We start from the raw sequence: 16,909 nt of genomic DNA, 5'->3' as shown, positions 1-16,909 counted from the left end.
ACATTAATGCCCTTAAAAAATGACAAGTGTCCCTATGCCTCATTAAAACTAAAAGATAAAAAAGAAAAAAATTTGAAACTAAAATTATTAAAAACATTAAAAAAAGTACAATTTTATTTTATTTTATTTTTTTTTTAAAGGTGGCTCTAGCTACTCATTTGGACAAAATGAGGGTGGCCATCCACCCATGGGCAGTTTGGGGTGGTTTGGCGTAGGGGTGTAACCGCCCGCTAACCGCTAACCGTTATAATCGCTAACCGCCTAACCGTCTAACCGCTTAATCGCATTAACCGCTAACCGCCTAACCACTATAACCGCCTAGCGGTTAGCGGTTATTGGGTCTACTAACCGTAACCGTTAACCGCCTTTTTATATAATATATTTTTATAATTATAATTATAAAAATATTTATACATATAACATAATCACTTGATCATTAAATCACAATTTGAGTATTAATGTATTATCACTATAATTTATATGATTATATCACATGATCAATTTATCATTAAATCATTTGATTATATAATAATAAATTATACATATATAATATGACATAACTCATAAGTATACCAATTCATACTAATACAACAATTAAATATCTAGAGACTTATTTTCAATGTATGTTATAAACTTATAAGTCTATATATGTTATAAGTCTATATAAGTCTATATATGCATATGAATAATATAAATGTATAATATCAATACTTAATCATATGATTTAATGACAATTCAAATATTTTATTCAAGACTTCAAGTGAATCATATTATTAATGTACAATGATGATATGATTCGTAAAATATCAAATTAAGTAATTGACATTGGATTAAACAATGACCAATGTGTTACTTATAAACACAATTTAAGTATTAATGTATTATCATTATAATTTTAGTAATTTATATATTATCACTATAATTGATATGATTATATCACATGATGACTTGATCATTAAATCATATGATTATATAATAATAAATAATACATATATAATATGACATAACTCATAAGTCATAAGTCTACAAATTAATCATATGATTCATGTACAATGATAATCACAATTGATTCAATTGAATTAAACAATATATTACTTATAACTACAAATCTACAATTTAATTAAAGCATTATTAGATACTTTAGAAATTTAGGATTTAGGAGTTTGAACATTACCATTTACCAATAGATATTAAGTTCAATTCAAAGAAAAAAGATTATAAGTAAATATGATAAGAATTTAAATAATTAATCATATGAATCATATCATATAATTTAATGAGACTATATGATTATATAATATCAAATTAAGTAATTGACATTAGATTCAACAATGTGTTACTTATAATCACAATTGAAGTATTAATGTATTTTTTGAACATTTTTTAGAAAAAGAAATTTAACCATTTTTTTAAAGAAAAAAAAAGAAAGAAAATTAACCATTTTTTGAACAATTTTGAATTTTTTGAACCATTTGTAACAATTTTTTTAAAATTGTTACAAATTAACCATTGATGAAGTTTTAATGTTTTATTTGTATCATTTAATGTTTTATTTGAACTTATTTTATATGCTTTGTGTTGAACTTTTTTTATATATTTTTTTATATGTTGTGACAGTTGTCTGAATTCTGAACTTTTTTTTTGTATATTGTGTTGAATTTTTTTTTTTTTTTTTAAAAAAAAGTTAATCGGTTATGATTTAATATTTAAGGAAATTTTTTTAAAGTACAAATAAATGTAAATTTTGGGTCAAATATTTTTGATTTTTCAATATGGGTTCTTTTTATAGCAATTGGGCCCAAGAAGATATTAAAAATACAAGAAAAAAAAATGAGGGTAAAAAAAAGCCCAAAAAGCCATAAAGAAAGCCCAAAAAATCCAAAAAAAAAAAACCCAATTTTAAAAAAGCGGTTAGCGGGCGGTTATCTATTTCGCTAACCGCTACGCGGTTAGCGGTTGCGGTTAGTGAAATTTACTAACCGCTAAGGCGGTTACGGTTAGCGGTTATTGCCACTAAGGTGAGTCACCCCCTTTGGCCTAAGGTGGTTTTGGCCATCCCCAAGGGCGAACCTTTATTTTTTTTTATTTTTTACTTTTTTCATTTAGCCTTTTGAATTGGCTGAACCACCCCTAATAAGTATGGGGTGGTTTCGGTCACCCCCAAACAGACCAGGAGTGGCTCGAGCCATCATTTTTTAATATATATATTTTTGGGAAAAATATAAAAAAAAACCTCATAAACTATCAGTCGTTTTCGATTTAGCCCCCTAATGTTTCAAAAGTGATAAAAGTAGCCCCCCAAACTACCAAACTATTGCATTTTGGCCACTCCGTTAGTCAAAACCATCAGTTTGGACAGAAACTGCAAAACGACGTCGTTTTGTTGGGGGCTACTTTATCACTTTCTGAACATTAGGGGGCTAAAAATGAAAACGGCTGGTAGTTTGGGAGGCTTTTTTATATTTTTTCCAATTTTTTTTTTCTTCATAAAAGGGCATTGTAGTAACTTACCCATAACAAAATGACGTCGTTTTGCAATTTCTGTCCAAACTGACGGTTTTGACTAATGGAGGGGCCAAAATACAATAGTTTGGTAGTTTGGGAAGCTATTTTATCACTTTTAAAACATTAGGGGGCTAAATCGAAAACGGCTAGTAGTTTGGGAGGCTTTTTTATATTTTTTCCTATATTTTTTTGTTTTTACTTTTTTAATTTTTAATTAGGTATAAAGACATATGTTTATTTTTTAAGGGTGTTGATGTGTATTTCTGTCAATATTTTGACAGAGTTACTATTTTCGTTTTTAGACATTTTCAACTACCATATACAATACAAAAATGATACTGAGGTGAAAAAGAATAAAGTTGTCAAGCCATAGGGAAAAAAAGTGTTTAACCCTAAATATTAAGGAAACATATTATGTGATGTATCTAGATATATAAGTAAAAGGTAGTTTTGTTCTCTAAATTTATGAAGAATCATCTCTAAACACTCATAAATAAAATACCATTATTTTAACAAAAAATGCTTTCTCTTTTCTCTATTTTTTTCTTAACATTTATTTGAAATAATATTTAAATAGTATAAGGAAATAATAAGGGAAGTCGTTTGATTCTTTAATTTGTTTTTAAAATTTAAAGAAAGCTAGAGAGAAAACCTATAGAGAAAAAACGAAACCTGTGGGGAGGAGGGAGCTCCTTTCCCCTCCCCCTCCCCCTACTCCCCTCTTCTTTTCTCCCCATCCATCCTTCCTTTTTTTTTTTTTTTTTTTTTTTTTTTTGACTAGTCCAATTGCTTCGGCCATCCATTTGCTTGTGCTGCGCTACCTCCGTCTGCCCTCCACCGTGCTGCGCCACGCTTCGCCTCCCCGGGGTTGGGCTTTTCACTTCCCTCGCCTCTGTTATTGTAGCTATTTGCTGGTTTTTTATTTATTTATTTTTATTGTGTTTTTGTTGTTTTTTTTTTTTAATAAGGATTTAACTTCTCTTTAGATCTGCTTTCATGAGCGATCTTTGGGGTGAAAGTTTTTATCCTAGCCTTTGGGTCGAGGATAATTAGTTTCGGTGTAAGGGTTTTGCCCCTATAGCCGGAAAAATAAATGTTGAGAATATGAGCTACCTATGTATTAGATTAAGTTTGTCTGAAGCAGATCTGTTCTATAACTGAAGTTTGGACATGTGTTAGCGGATGTTAAAGTCATAGATAAGACTTGATTGAAAGATTTTTATATTTGTCTTGTAACCCCAAAGCTTTATGCTGTCTAATGATGTAAGAACTTTATGCTTTTTTTTTTTTTTTTTTTCAATGAATGAATACAAAAGAGTCACTTCAAAAATAATAATAGGGAAAAATATAAAAAAGCCCCATAAACTACCAGCCGTTTTCGATTTAGCCCCATAATATTTCAAAAGTGATAAACTAGCCCCCCAAACTACCAAACTATTACATTTTGGCCACTTCGTTAGTCAAAACCGTCAATTTGGACGGAAATTCAAAACGACGTCATTTTGTTGGGGGCTACTTTATCACTTTCTGAATATTAGAGGGCTAAAATGAAAACGGCTGGTAGTTTGTGAGGCTTTTTTATATTTTTTCCAAATTTTTTTTTTCATAAAAGGGCATTGTAGTAACTTACCCATAACAAAATGACATCGTTTTGCATTTTCCGTCCAAATTGACGGTTTTGACTAACGGAATGGCCAAAATGCAATAGTTTGGTAGTTTGGGGGCTACTTTATCACTTTTGAAACATTAAGGAGCTAAATTAAAAACGGCTGGTAGTTTGGGGGGCTTTTTTATATTTTTCCCATAATAATAATGACATTGGACAAATTTTGTAACCTTTGGCCTAAGTAAAAAAAAAAAAAGTAATGCACGAAATGAGGCGTTTCACAAGTAAAAAACAAAAAAAGAAAAGAAAAGGGTCTCTCCCAAATCCTAACCAAAACCCTAAAACCCCACATTTCTGATTTCCCACAAAACCCCCCATTTCATTCGCCTCCACTAAAACCCTAGAGAAACCAGCCACTCTCGCACCCACTCACCGAGCCCAGAGCCATGTCCGACGTCGAGCTCTCTCGCTCAGAGAAGAAAAAGAAGAAGCACCGCTCCAAAGATGAAACCCCCACCCCAATCTTACCGGAGCCACTCGCGCCTCTCGGCTCCGAGCCGACCCAGAAGAGCTCTGGGGACTTCATGATCAAGCCCCAGAGCTTCACTCCATCCATTGACACCTCTCAGTGGCCGATCCTCCTGAAGAACTACGACCGCCTCAACGTGCGAACCGGACACTACACCCCTCTCCCCTCCGGTTACTCCCCTCTCAAGCGCCCTCTCGAGCAATACGTCAAGTACGGTATTATCAATCTCGACAAGCCCGCTAACCCATCTTCCCACGAGGTCGTCGCCTGGATCAAACGGATCCTCAGGGTCGAGAAAACGGGTCACAGCGGTACCCTCGACCCGAAAGTCACTGGGAACCTGATTGTGTGCATTGATCGAGCCACTAGGCTTGTGAAATCGCAACAGGGTGCTGGGAAAGAGTATGTCTGTATTGCTCGGTTGCATTCTTCTGTGCCCGATGTGTCGAAGGTGGCTCGGGCGCTGGAAACGCTCACTGGGGCTGTGTTTCAGAGGCCACCGTTGATTTCGGCGGTGAAGAGGCAGCTCAGGATTAGGACTATATATGAAAGTAAGCTTCTTGAGTATGACGTAGATAAGCATTTGGTTGTTTTCTGGATTTCTTGTGAGGCGGGGACTTATGTGAGGACGCTGTGTGTGCATTTGGGTCTGATTCTTGGGGTTGGAGGGCATATGCAGGAGCTGAGGAGGGTGCGGTCGGGGATTTTGGGAGAGAAAGATAACATGGTTACAATGCACGATGTGATGGATGCGCAGTGGGTTTATGATAATTACAGGGATGAGAGTTATTTGAGGAGGGTGGTTATGCCGCTTGAAGTACTTTTGACGAGTTATAAGAGGTTGGTTGTGAAGGATTCGGCTGTGAATGCTATTTGTTATGGTGCCAAGTTGATGATTCCGGGGTTGTTGAGGTTTGAGAATGATATTGAAGTTGGGGAGGAGGTTGTGCTAATGACTACCAAAGGAGAAGCAATTGCATTGGGAATTGCGGAGATGACGACTGCAGTGATGGCAACTTGTGATCATGGCGTGGTGGCGAGGATTAAGAGGGTGGTGATGGACCGGGATATGTACCCAAGGAAGTGGGGATTGGGGCCGAGGGCTTCGATGAAGAAGAAATTGATAGCGGAGGGGAAGTTGGATAAGCATGGGAAGCCAAATCCGAATACCCCTCAAGAATGGGCGAGAAATCTGGTTTTACCAACTGGTGGGGATTCTGTGGTGGCAAGCCTTGCGGCTGCTACTGAACCGGCTTTGGTGAAGGAGGAAAAGAAACAGAAGAATAAGAATAGTGAAGACGGGGAAGGGCGTAAGCGAAAGTTGGATGAAAGCACTGATAGTCCTGCTCCCGTTCCTTCAAAGAAAGCTAAAGTTGCTGGAGTCCAAGGAGTTGAGAAGGAAGACAGCGTGAAGGTTAAAAAGTTCAAGGAAGTAGATGTGGAGGTTGATGTTGAAAAGACAGAGAAGAAGAAAAAGAAAAAGGACAAAGTTGCTGAAGTCCAAGGACTTGAGAAGGAAGAGAGCGTGAAGGAAGATGTGGAGGTTGATGTTGAAAAGAAGGAGAAGAAGAAAAAGAAAAAGAAGGACAAAGAGGATGGTAATGCAGAGTCATTAGGTGACGAGACGGCTGAGAAGGAGAAGAAGAAGAAGAAGAAGCATAAAGATAATGGTTCACCTGCAGCAGAGAAGTCTGAGAGGAAGATAAAAAAAGAACAAAGAGGCTGAGGATGGTGGTGCTACATCGCCTTCCAGCATTGCTAATGGTGCAGATAATGGTGAGGCTGATACCAGCGACAAGAAGAAGAAGAAGAAAAAGAAGGATAAAGATGCAGAGAAGGAATAGGAACGATTATGATTTTGGTCTGTATTTGGCAGAACTCTTGAATGTATGCTCATCTGTTTTTCATTTCTGCTGAGTTTTTATAGTTTTGTGCAACTTTTTGATGCATTTCCTGGAACTACTTTTTCACAGTAGCCTTTTATCTTTACCGAATTTTGTCTTGTTAATTTGTTTTTATTTAAATATTTGTTGATTAGTTTTCTAACCATGATCACATGCTAAATTCCTTCTGGTATAGTGTTTGCGATATCTTGTAAGGAATTAAGTTTTTAGTATGTAGATATTGGCATGTCTAATCGATGTTGGTTTAATGAATGCTTATCTGGTTTTGAAATGAGGTTTTGTAAGGATGGAATCAGTTAGTATTTGGAATTCAAATTAAGCTGGGTTTTGCCGGCTCTAAGATTAATTGGTTTATCTAATTTGCAAGTGTTGGTTGCCAATGGAATTTTAGCTTTGAATTGAGACCTCCATTCCCTTTGTGTATGCTGTTAAAATCTTTTCCCGGCCTCTAAAGAGTGAGGAAGCTCAAATGGATGCTTCCTTTTCTTGATTCACCTGAGTTATTGCCTGCATAAAGGGGCTGTCCAGTACTCTAGTTTTGCTGATTTGTATGGTTTTTTTTTTTTTCCGTTTAGGAGCTCAATTGTAACATGTCCTGTTCTATGTAAAAGATCACCTCCTCTGAACTTCAAACCTCTGCTGCCCTTTTGCAAGATGAACTTCCCCAATCTAGTTGTAGACTTGGAGTGCCGAAACAACTCGAGTAGATTGAGTTTATGTTCGTAACTGTTCTAATGATTGCTTGCTTCTGCAAATTCTTTTGCTATTGATAGTAAAATCTTGTGCAATTGCATTTTAACTTTGCTTTAATTCCTCAAATCAGTGGCAAATTGTTTCCAAGAGCACAGCCTATTCTATCCCTTTTTCAAGTCACATTTTCTCTAACTACACACAGTCACCTCCTTGTTTCCATAGCTTAACCTTGAACTTCCGGCAGTAAATCCTTCCCTTGCAAAGCAAACGTAGTAGCCAATTAAGATGAAAAGGATGAAGAAAAACAAACTAAATTTTTAATGGTGCAGGTGATGACCAGGCAGATATGGAGGAGAAGAAACAAGAATAAAGGTGCAGAAGATGATCAATACATTTGAAGGGTTATGATCTTGGTTTTTAATTGGCAGAACTTGAAAATGTACCCCCATCTGCATCTTGCATCTGCAATTAGAACAGTTTCCTTAAAACTTTTCTCCATCCGTTACAATTTACATGTACTTTTGACTTGTTTTCTAACATTTGGAAAGTCTGATTATTCTTTCCAGTAACATGTGTTTGATATCTGCAATAAAATTTTGTCTATAGATGTGTGCATGTTTGATCGATGCAGGAGTTATTTTAAGTGCTTGAAATGAAGAAAGATCAACTTTTGTCGTGGCTGGTTAGCTTATCAAAATTTGCTTCTGTTGGTTGTCATTGGAATGCTGGCTTTGAGTTGAGCCATCCAGACCCCCCCCATCTCTTTCTGGCTTATAAAGATAGATGAAGCTCCAATGGACCCTTCCTTCTAGGGCTGACCTTTTAGTGTGTGTCTATATATATATATTAAAAAAAGGACAGAAATTTTCTCCAAATCAGTTTGGAGGAAATATCTTCTAACCCATTTAAAAAAGTGCCAAGTATCTATAAACATTTAAATGATACATTAAATTTAGTCTAAATTAGTAAACTGCTATTAATGATGTTAAGAATTTGATGTGCATTTTAAATGTTTATAGACACTTGACACTATTTTAAATGAGTTTGAAGAAATTTTCTCTAAACTGGTTTGGAGGAAATAACAAAGGCCGGTATCTCTTTTATAAAGAAAAAAAAGTATTTGGGTTCAAAAAAACGAAATTAATATTTTTATTTTATCAGTTTATCAATTTAATACTTCGGTTCATCTATTGTAAAAAAAATAATTTGTTACCACATACAAAATCCCACCAAATAAATTATTATTTGTTTTTTTAAAAAAAAAACAAAAAACCAAAAAAAACGAAGGGGCCTCTCACCTATCTCTGTCGCTGGGGTAGTTTAGCCACATATATCGGTATTTTTTTAATTTTATTTTTAAAATATGATAAAGTAGAATAAATATTAGTATGATAAATGTTTTAAATAAAAAAAACACAAAGGCAACGAAGGGAGGCTCTCTCTCCCATCTCCGTCACTAGGGTGGTTGGCCTATCCATTACCTGTCCAACAACCTTTTGAGGAAGGTTTTGACCCTTTTGGGATGATTGAAGGTTAGGACTTAGGAATTTTTTAAAATATGATTAAAAAGTATAATAAATATTAAGACAATAAATATTGAATTGATAGCAATAAAATCTCAATTATTTAAATTAAAAAATATTAATTAATTTTTTTTTAAAAAAAAAAAAAAAGAAAAGAAAAGAAAAAAAGAAAAAATCCAACACTTGAAGAATTGTAGTTAGTATTTTTTTTTTTTTTTTTGAAAAAATTCCTATCTCATTAAAAAAGATCACGAGCATAATGACGTGGCGTAATGTTAATCCAAACTTATATAAGAAAATCCGTACGTACGAGAAAATAACATCCATTAAAAAAAAAAAAAAAAAAAAAAAAGTTAACCAAAAGAATGGGACCAACTCCACCTGCCACACCTTCCTCTCACTATTCGCCATCGGCGCCTATTTTCATTTTCCAAATTCCATATTCGACCTCCAAACTCGGCGCCGCAGTGAAATCCGAAAGGTTCCGATTCGCTTACCGTCCGTTAGCGTTAGGGTTTGCTTCAGCGTCGTGAGCATGGACGTGGAGGAAAAAGCTCTGGTGCTAGGGAAGCTGATGGAGGTGGCGAACGAGATTTCTGAGATCTCTAACTTCAAATGCTTGGTCAGGAAGCAGTGTTGCGATCTCAGAAGGCGAGTGAGGCTCTTGACGCCTCTGTTCGAGGAAATGGGGGAGATTAAGGACAAATTCTCGGAAGAGACCGTGAAAGCTCTGCTCCTTTTGAAGGATGGTTCCGAGAGGGCCAAGGATTTGCTTCAATTTGGCGCTCGAGGCAGCAAGCTTTATATGGTGCGTTGTTTCTTCTTTTCCTCGTTTTCCTAGTCTATTAAACTGTGTGTTTGGTTGTTGAGAATACGTGACCAAACAGTGTAAATTTTAATTATATTAATTCTCTTTTGGGGACCCAAATGGGAAAAAAAAAACGCTTCTTTTAGTTTTTTTTTTGGGGAGGGGGGTGCGGCTGGGGTAGTTAATTTCATCGATTTCAGCTTGAAGTAGGCATTGCGAGTGTATTAAGAGATGTGAGTGTGAAGGTCTAGAATTTACTCGTTATTTTGTTTCACTTTTCTATCTTATCAAAATTAACACTGGATTGCAAATTTTGGGCCAATATATATGATTTTATATGCTTGCAGGTACTGAAGGGAAAGCATTTCAAGTATAAATTTGAGGAACTTGCAGCTCATTTTGAACAAGCTTTAGGTGATATTTCCTACCACAAATTTGACATTTCAGATGAAGTTAAAGAGCAGGTGAACATCCATTGTTGCAAGTTTTTTTTTTTTTGGTTGTTGTTGAAAGAAAAGTCGGTCAAGAATAGCTCGCTTTGGCTTCATTCTTCTTACACAGAATATACTCCTTTCTGTATCCTAGTTTTATAAAAAAAAAGTGTAAAGTAGTATATCAAACTTCAGTTCAGTTATCTAGTGGGAAATATGTTTTCTTGTCATAGAAGATGCAACCACAAGAATTTTTTATGATAGTTTTCTAGTACAGGCAAGGACATAAAGTGAATCTTGCAAGCACTGATTTCCTCTGTGTTTGTGCTTAAGAATTTGCAATTACCTATGAAAGTGTTTTTAATCAGGTCTGTGTTTTTTTATTTTATTTTATTTTATTTTTATTTTATTTTATCTTCATGTTAATTAAATTGTTATTTTTAGGTTGAGCTTGTGCATTCTCAATTTAGAAGAGCCAAGGAACGGATCGATGCACCTGGCTTGGAGCTTTATGAGGACCTGTTATCCCTGTACAACCAGAGCAATGATGTGGATACTGAACCAGGCATTCTACATGCATTATGTGAAAAGCTCATGTTTATGGAAGTTGAAGACATCAAACAAGAATCACTTGCTTTACAGGAGATGGCCAGTTCCACTGATGAAGATTTAGAGGAAAGTGTAAAGAAGATGTCAATACTGCTGAAAAAAATTGAAAATTATGTGAAGGCAAAATATTGCAACACTGGTCCATATGCAAGTAATAATTGCTCTCTCCATTGCAGTGATCAGGGATACACTGACCAGTGTTCCCAATCACGAGTTATACCAGATGATTTTCGCTGCCCAATATCACTTGAGTTGATGAAAGATCCTGTCATCATTTGCACTGGGCAGGTTTGTGCCTAACAATATCATTTGAGTTCTTAGTGATTTTGGTTCCTTGTTTCATTCTTTTGAATGTTTTAGAATTTTTTTGCCTTATATAACATGTTTTCCGAAAATTCCCAGTTGGAAGCCACTACTAATGTTGAACTTCTGTATACAAGAATTTGTGCTCAATGGGTTCTATCTGGGAAATTTAACAAATCTTAATTAATTGATAAAAAGTCTCATAGAACTAGCTAGCTATTATCAATTGTAAGCTTCTAGAGTTTGATTTATGCGAGTGCTGGTTTTTTACATATGAATTCCTTACTGGGTTTTTCCTGTTTTGTAGACTTATGAGCGAAAATACATTAAGAAATGGATTGAAGCTGGACATGGAACGTGTCCAAAGACACAGCAGATTCTTTCCAGCGCTAACCTCACTCCCAACTATGTTTTGTCTAGCCTAATATCCACTTGGTGTGAGGTGAATGGGGTGGAACCCCCTAAACGGTCAGGCAATTCACGCCAAGGTAGGGTTGTCTCTAGTGGTTCTGCTGAAAGTGTGGAGCTTGATGCTCTCCTGAGCAAGCTCACCTCTGATAACATCGAGGACCAGCGGAGTGCTGCTGGTGAGAATAGCAACACAATTTCTTTATGTTGTATTCCTCCTTATTTTAGTGCTTTGAAAATTAGTCCTAATAATTTTGAAAATTGGAAATTTTCCACTGGTGGTAGTTGCAAACTTCTATCTTGAAGACACAGTTTACTCTTTTCTGCAACTTTCTCTGATATGCATGCCCTTTTCCTGTGAAAGTTTCCTGTCTATGTGTGCTTGTGTTATTGGATAGTGGATTCTATCAAGCAACGCTCAATAATACTCTTGATTGTAGTAAAAATCATTTCAGAATTAAAATAGAAAAACTTCCATCCATCTATATTTTAATCTTCTAAAGTATGTTAATATGATGTTACTGCATGCTGTAGAATAAACTAGAATTCTCGCCTTAAAGAAAAATACGAAGAACAACCAATCAAGTAAACCTTGTTATCCTAGATGATAGGCGGTGTGATAACCCTTGAATTACGACGGGTTTTTGGCCTTTCAGTCGGATGTTAAGTTTATATTGTTCCTTTTTGGGTTCTAAGTATATCACCTCTGGGGATTCCCAATATCATTAATCTCTCCCAATAATTTGATTGGATGTTTGAGTTGATTTTTAGTGCAAAGATAACATTCATTGGTAGGTCACCCCTGCAATTGGACAGTCATTCTCTCTTTGTTTACAAAAGTTTGCATAGAGAAAGAGACTATTCTTTATCAATTTTCCTTTTAACTCAGTACTTCAAGATTATGATTTTCAGCTCTTCACTGGGATCTCTGAAACCCAGGACATTTTACAGCTTGATTGTTACTGTTATTAATTTTTACAAAGTTCTAAACCTCTTGCAGGCGAGCTCCGGCTTCTTGCCAAGCACAATGGTGATAATCGTGTGTTGATTGCTGAGGCTGGTGCCATACCCCTCCTTGTTGGCCTCCTCTATGCATCTGACATGCACACCCAAGAGCATGCCGTCACTGCCCTCTTGAACCTATCCATTTGTGAGGATAACAAAGGGTGCATCATATCTTCTGAGGCTGTTCCCGGAATCCTTCATGTGCTCAAGAATGGGAGTATGGAGGCACGGGAGAATGCAGCAGCCACGTTTTTCAGCCTGTCTATGGTTGATGAGTACAAAGTGATTATTGGTACATCTGGAGCAATCCCAGCACTAGTAACACTTCTGGTTGAAGGTAGCCAAAGAGGGAAGGTAGATGCAGCATCAGCCCTTTTCAATTTATGCATATATCAAGGGAACAAGGGGCGGACAATCAGGACTGGTGTTGTGCCCTTGCTGATGACACTACTTAGGGAACCTGGTGGTGAAATGTTAGATGAGGCATTGGCAATTATGGCTATACTGGCTAGTCACCCTGATGGAAAAGTTGCCATTGGAGCTTTGAATGCTGTGTCAACTTTTGTGAAGTTAATTGGGAATGGATCTCCCAGGAATAGAGAAAATGCAACTGCAGTGCTGGTCCACCTTTGTGGTGGAGATCCTCAGCATATGTCAGAGGCCAAGGCACTTGGTGTGAAGACTCTCCTCTTGGATCTGGCAGAAAATGGCACAGACAGGGGCAAGCGGAAGGCTGCTCAGTTGCTTGAGCTTATAGGTAACTCTGAAGAGCATCATGAGCAAGCTCAGATGCAAGCTGATGACCAGCCTCAGCCTCAGCCATCACATTTGCCATTAATAGCAAGCGATATAGAATAGGAAAATACTTGGGGGGTGCTACAACCCCCTTACAAACAGATGTGATAGTTCACGTGAGTACCACATGGCATAACACATGAAAAAAATTACGTAACAAAATTTGACAGGTAAATTTAATTATTTAGTGGCGGACATAGTAAGTGCAACATGGATTGCCACTTCAGTGTGGTAAGGAATTTGTATTACCCCTGACAACACTCTACATATTATAGCTAAGGGTGTAATTTCCATTTTATTTTGTCATTGCTGCATTATTGTTCATTAGCTTCTTTGTATAAGAGGGAAGCTAATTGCCATTTACAATGTAATAATTTATGCTATGGGGTTGATGAGAGGTATTGTAAAGAGGCCTTTTTAGGTATGGAAGAAGTTGAGGTTGCGGATATATGATTGTATAATGCAATTCCAATTTATGTGCTTTCAACATTTTTTTTTTTTTGGAAGAAATTTATGATGGATATAATGGATAATGCATTGCCTACATAATTTTTTATTTTTTTATTTTTTTAATTCAATGTGGGAAAGGAGGAAAATTGGAGAATTATAAAAACATAAAAACAAAGGATACAACGTCATTCTTAGAATAATTAAGAATGAGTCAAATAAATAATTCGGTCCATTACAAGAATTGATATTGGGCGGTTTTTGACTAGTAGGTGACGGGAAGGGACATGACTTTAAAAATATGACAACTAGTAATTGCGAAGATAAATACGTTTTCTTATTTGTTGTAGATAGGACAATCCAAAATGATTGTTGTAGATAGGACGATCCAAAATGAATATGCTTTAAGATGCAATGAAGAATATAGAAGGAAAATTCGAGTGAGCTTCTGAATGATAAAAAGGCAAAACTGAATATATATCATATCATTGTCGTGGTGCAAAGCAATTATGTTGATAGAAGTGGTAATCAACGTCAATTGGAAAGAGATAAAGCTAATACAGCGACGGGGGAATCCGTGGCTAAGTAAACCAGCTTTTGGTGTAACTCCAACGTGGCCAAAATCACGTTCGCAAGGGGATTTAATTAATTTATCTTTTGTTTAATGTTTCTTTTGGCCAACTTTTTGAAAGGGTTTACCATTCAACGATATACCCATTTTGCCGAAAGAGAAAAATTCTATGAATATCCAATTGTCGCAATCTTCTATTGGAAAGTCAGGTGGGGAGTTGTATAGCTTTTTAAATGGGCCTAGCCCAAGCCTCAGTGTGGCCCGTTTGCTGGCCCATGTTTTTCATATGAAAGGACTAATTGCCCCCATGACTCCCTAAGTTTTGATTCTGTGATGGTGATAGATAAAAACATGAATTTCTAATTTTGAAAATTAAGGATTTAATTTAATTGACCACGTGGCAAATAAGTCATTTCGTAAATTGTTCCGACAAGCTTTAATGGTTGAAATGCTAGTTGCCATTTTCACTATGCATGAAATATAATTTGGAAATTGTTTTTCTGGCCATAAATTGACCTCGTAACTTCTTTTGAGATTTGACAATTTCTGTAGGTTGGTGCCAGAAATTTGCGGTGGATCAATGTTTGTCTTCTACCCCATGATCTTGTTCTTATTTTAAGTTGACATGGGAACAAGAAAATCCTGCAATATGTTTGTTGGAGCAAATTTTTGGATAGGATGACTTGAATTTGCGGCCGACTACCTACAAAATAGAGATCAAAGAAGTCATCAAAGAGAACCAAAGAGCTTCGGGTGCTTAAGCCAATAGAGAGAGATGAATATTAATGAAATGAAATGAGAGTTAGGAGAAGAGTGTATACAGGAATGTGTGCTCATTTTTCTTGTAGGTTACATTGGTAGCCGTTGGTATTTGCTGAGTTTTTATGTAGATAGATTCAAAGAGCTGTTGAGTGATTGTGTGATTCGATGGTGAGTTGTAAATTGCTTATTAGTATCTCGGATGCTAGTCACATGGTTGGTTGCAGTTCACTTGAGTGGGCCTATGGTGCTTACTTATATTTACACCAGTAGTTCTCAAATCTTATGGTTGACCTATCTAGCTGGTTAGGCGTTAGAAATATTGTCTTTATTTATATATAATTTGGGTTGTCAATGACCTTCAATGTTGAGGGCAAATGTTGGCCGTCAATTGCCTAGTTGAGACCGCTGGTGTTAGGGTACTCACTACGTAGAATAGGTTTTAGCTCCCCGACCCCAAGCTCGTGACTCAATACTTGTCGAATTGTGTTCCTTGACGGGGTCATGCCTAGAGCAAGGTACTCATATCTCTTTGGCTCATGACCAAGTAGGATGCCCAACAGCCCAACGCGTGGCATAGGTCTGGAAATGGTGCCCATAACGAGATGTAGGTCTATGAGTAGGATTTTTGGGAGCCCTATGAGTTCATAACCGAGTAGGACATTGAGGCATCGTTAGCCTGTGAGAACAAGGTTCCCCGTCGGCTCGTGGTCAAGTCGGGATGCCCCTTGACAAGGCTTTTTGGGGGCCCTATTGGTATGTGCCGGGTATTAATATTTTATTTGTCAAAATTAAAACTAATACTTTTTTTTTTTTTTTTTAATCACGAACAAAACTCAAGATTTTTTTTAAGTAATTCCCAAAAAACCTATATATACAAAGAAGAAATAAGAGAGCATATATATATATATATATATATATATATATATATATATTTTTTAAAAATGCTATTGTATACAAAGAAAGAAAAAGGGGTAGGTCTATAGCTTGAACATTGATCGATGCAGGCAATGAGTAGTATTTAGGAAGCTTGATATTTGGAAAATGGATTGATTGGGGGGCCACCTGACACAGCGTATTCTCCGCGCCCTTAGACCAATTTTGCTTTTGCTTTTTGAGCTCTCTCTCTATATATATATTATCTTCCAATAATTAAATAAAAATTAATAATTCATCTTCTCCATCGAATAATCTATTCTTCTTGCTCTCATAATGGATCCTGCAAAATCTCTCTCATCTCTCATTCTCTCTCTATGTGATATTAAGAGGATGTAAAGAAGACAAACCTAATTATCTCAGTGCTTCCTCACGCAAGCATCCATTCCATGCATATATATGATATGAGTATATATGATGGATTTTTTTAAAAAAAGGAAACAAAAACTGTATAATATAATAATAATTAGAGGACAAAACACATGAAGTTTAATATTATGTTTTGCATGAGGAGCACGACAGCGCACTTTGCAAAAAGATTAGAGCCTATATATATAATGCAAAATGCTTCATTGATCGTTCTTTCTTTTCTTTTTCTGATGATGCAAAAGAGCATTAGCTTTAAATAATAAGTATATAATCAACAAATTTGACCCCCTTCTTCCCCAAGAAGATGATTTGACCAAATTTATCAATCTATAGTCAAGTTCCTGTTATTTTGTTGCATCTCTTTTTCCCATTTTTAACATGATCATGGGTTTCAACATCTTAAGAATTTTGCCTATAATCGTTTCAAATAAATGTTTATATATATATATATGAATACTTTTGTGTATATATAATGAAGTGCTTTATAACCCTTGATGTGTTTAACAGAAATTGGGTCTCAGAATTTGAAGAATGTGTTTATTTTCACTTATTTGTAATAAATTATCATATATTACTAGGCATGTGTATATATATTTACAGCAAACCGCAAAAATTGAAAGTTAATTCAACAAAAGAATCCAAATTGAAGATGAAAACCACGAGTAATTCTAGAATTTTCTCTTGAGTCATTTTAAGAATGATGTGACT

At 35.9% G+C, this 16,909-nt stretch overlaps 1 protein-coding gene and 1 pseudogene across 1 annotated transcript; both read left to right on the top strand.

The window, feature by feature from the left end:
* Positions 1 to 4,425: 4,425 nt before the first annotated feature.
* LOC132161897 (H/ACA ribonucleoprotein complex subunit 4-like) lies at positions 4,426 to 6,686 on the top strand (annotated as a pseudogene).
* A 2,466-nt stretch (positions 6,687 to 9,152) lies between these two features.
* LOC132162546 (U-box domain-containing protein 13-like) lies at positions 9,153 to 13,567 on the top strand. Its single transcript, XM_059572791.1, has 5 exons — positions 9,153 to 9,568; positions 9,916 to 10,032; positions 10,444 to 10,896; positions 11,219 to 11,498; positions 12,320 to 13,567. Exons 1-5 carry the CDS (start codon positions 9,296 to 9,298, stop codon positions 13,180 to 13,182), a joined length of 1,986 nt encoding a protein of 661 aa, XP_059428774.1. The 5' UTR covers positions 9,153 to 9,295; the 3' UTR covers positions 13,183 to 13,567.
* Positions 13,568 to 16,909: the final 3,342 nt, after the last annotated feature.

The sequence above is a fragment of the Corylus avellana genome, chromosome ca9, assembly GCF_901000735.1.
Source record: "Corylus avellana chromosome ca9, CavTom2PMs-1.0".
NCBI lineage: Eukaryota > Viridiplantae > Streptophyta > Magnoliopsida > Fagales > Betulaceae > Corylus > Corylus avellana.
This window is presented reverse-complemented; position numbering and strand designations above follow the sequence as displayed.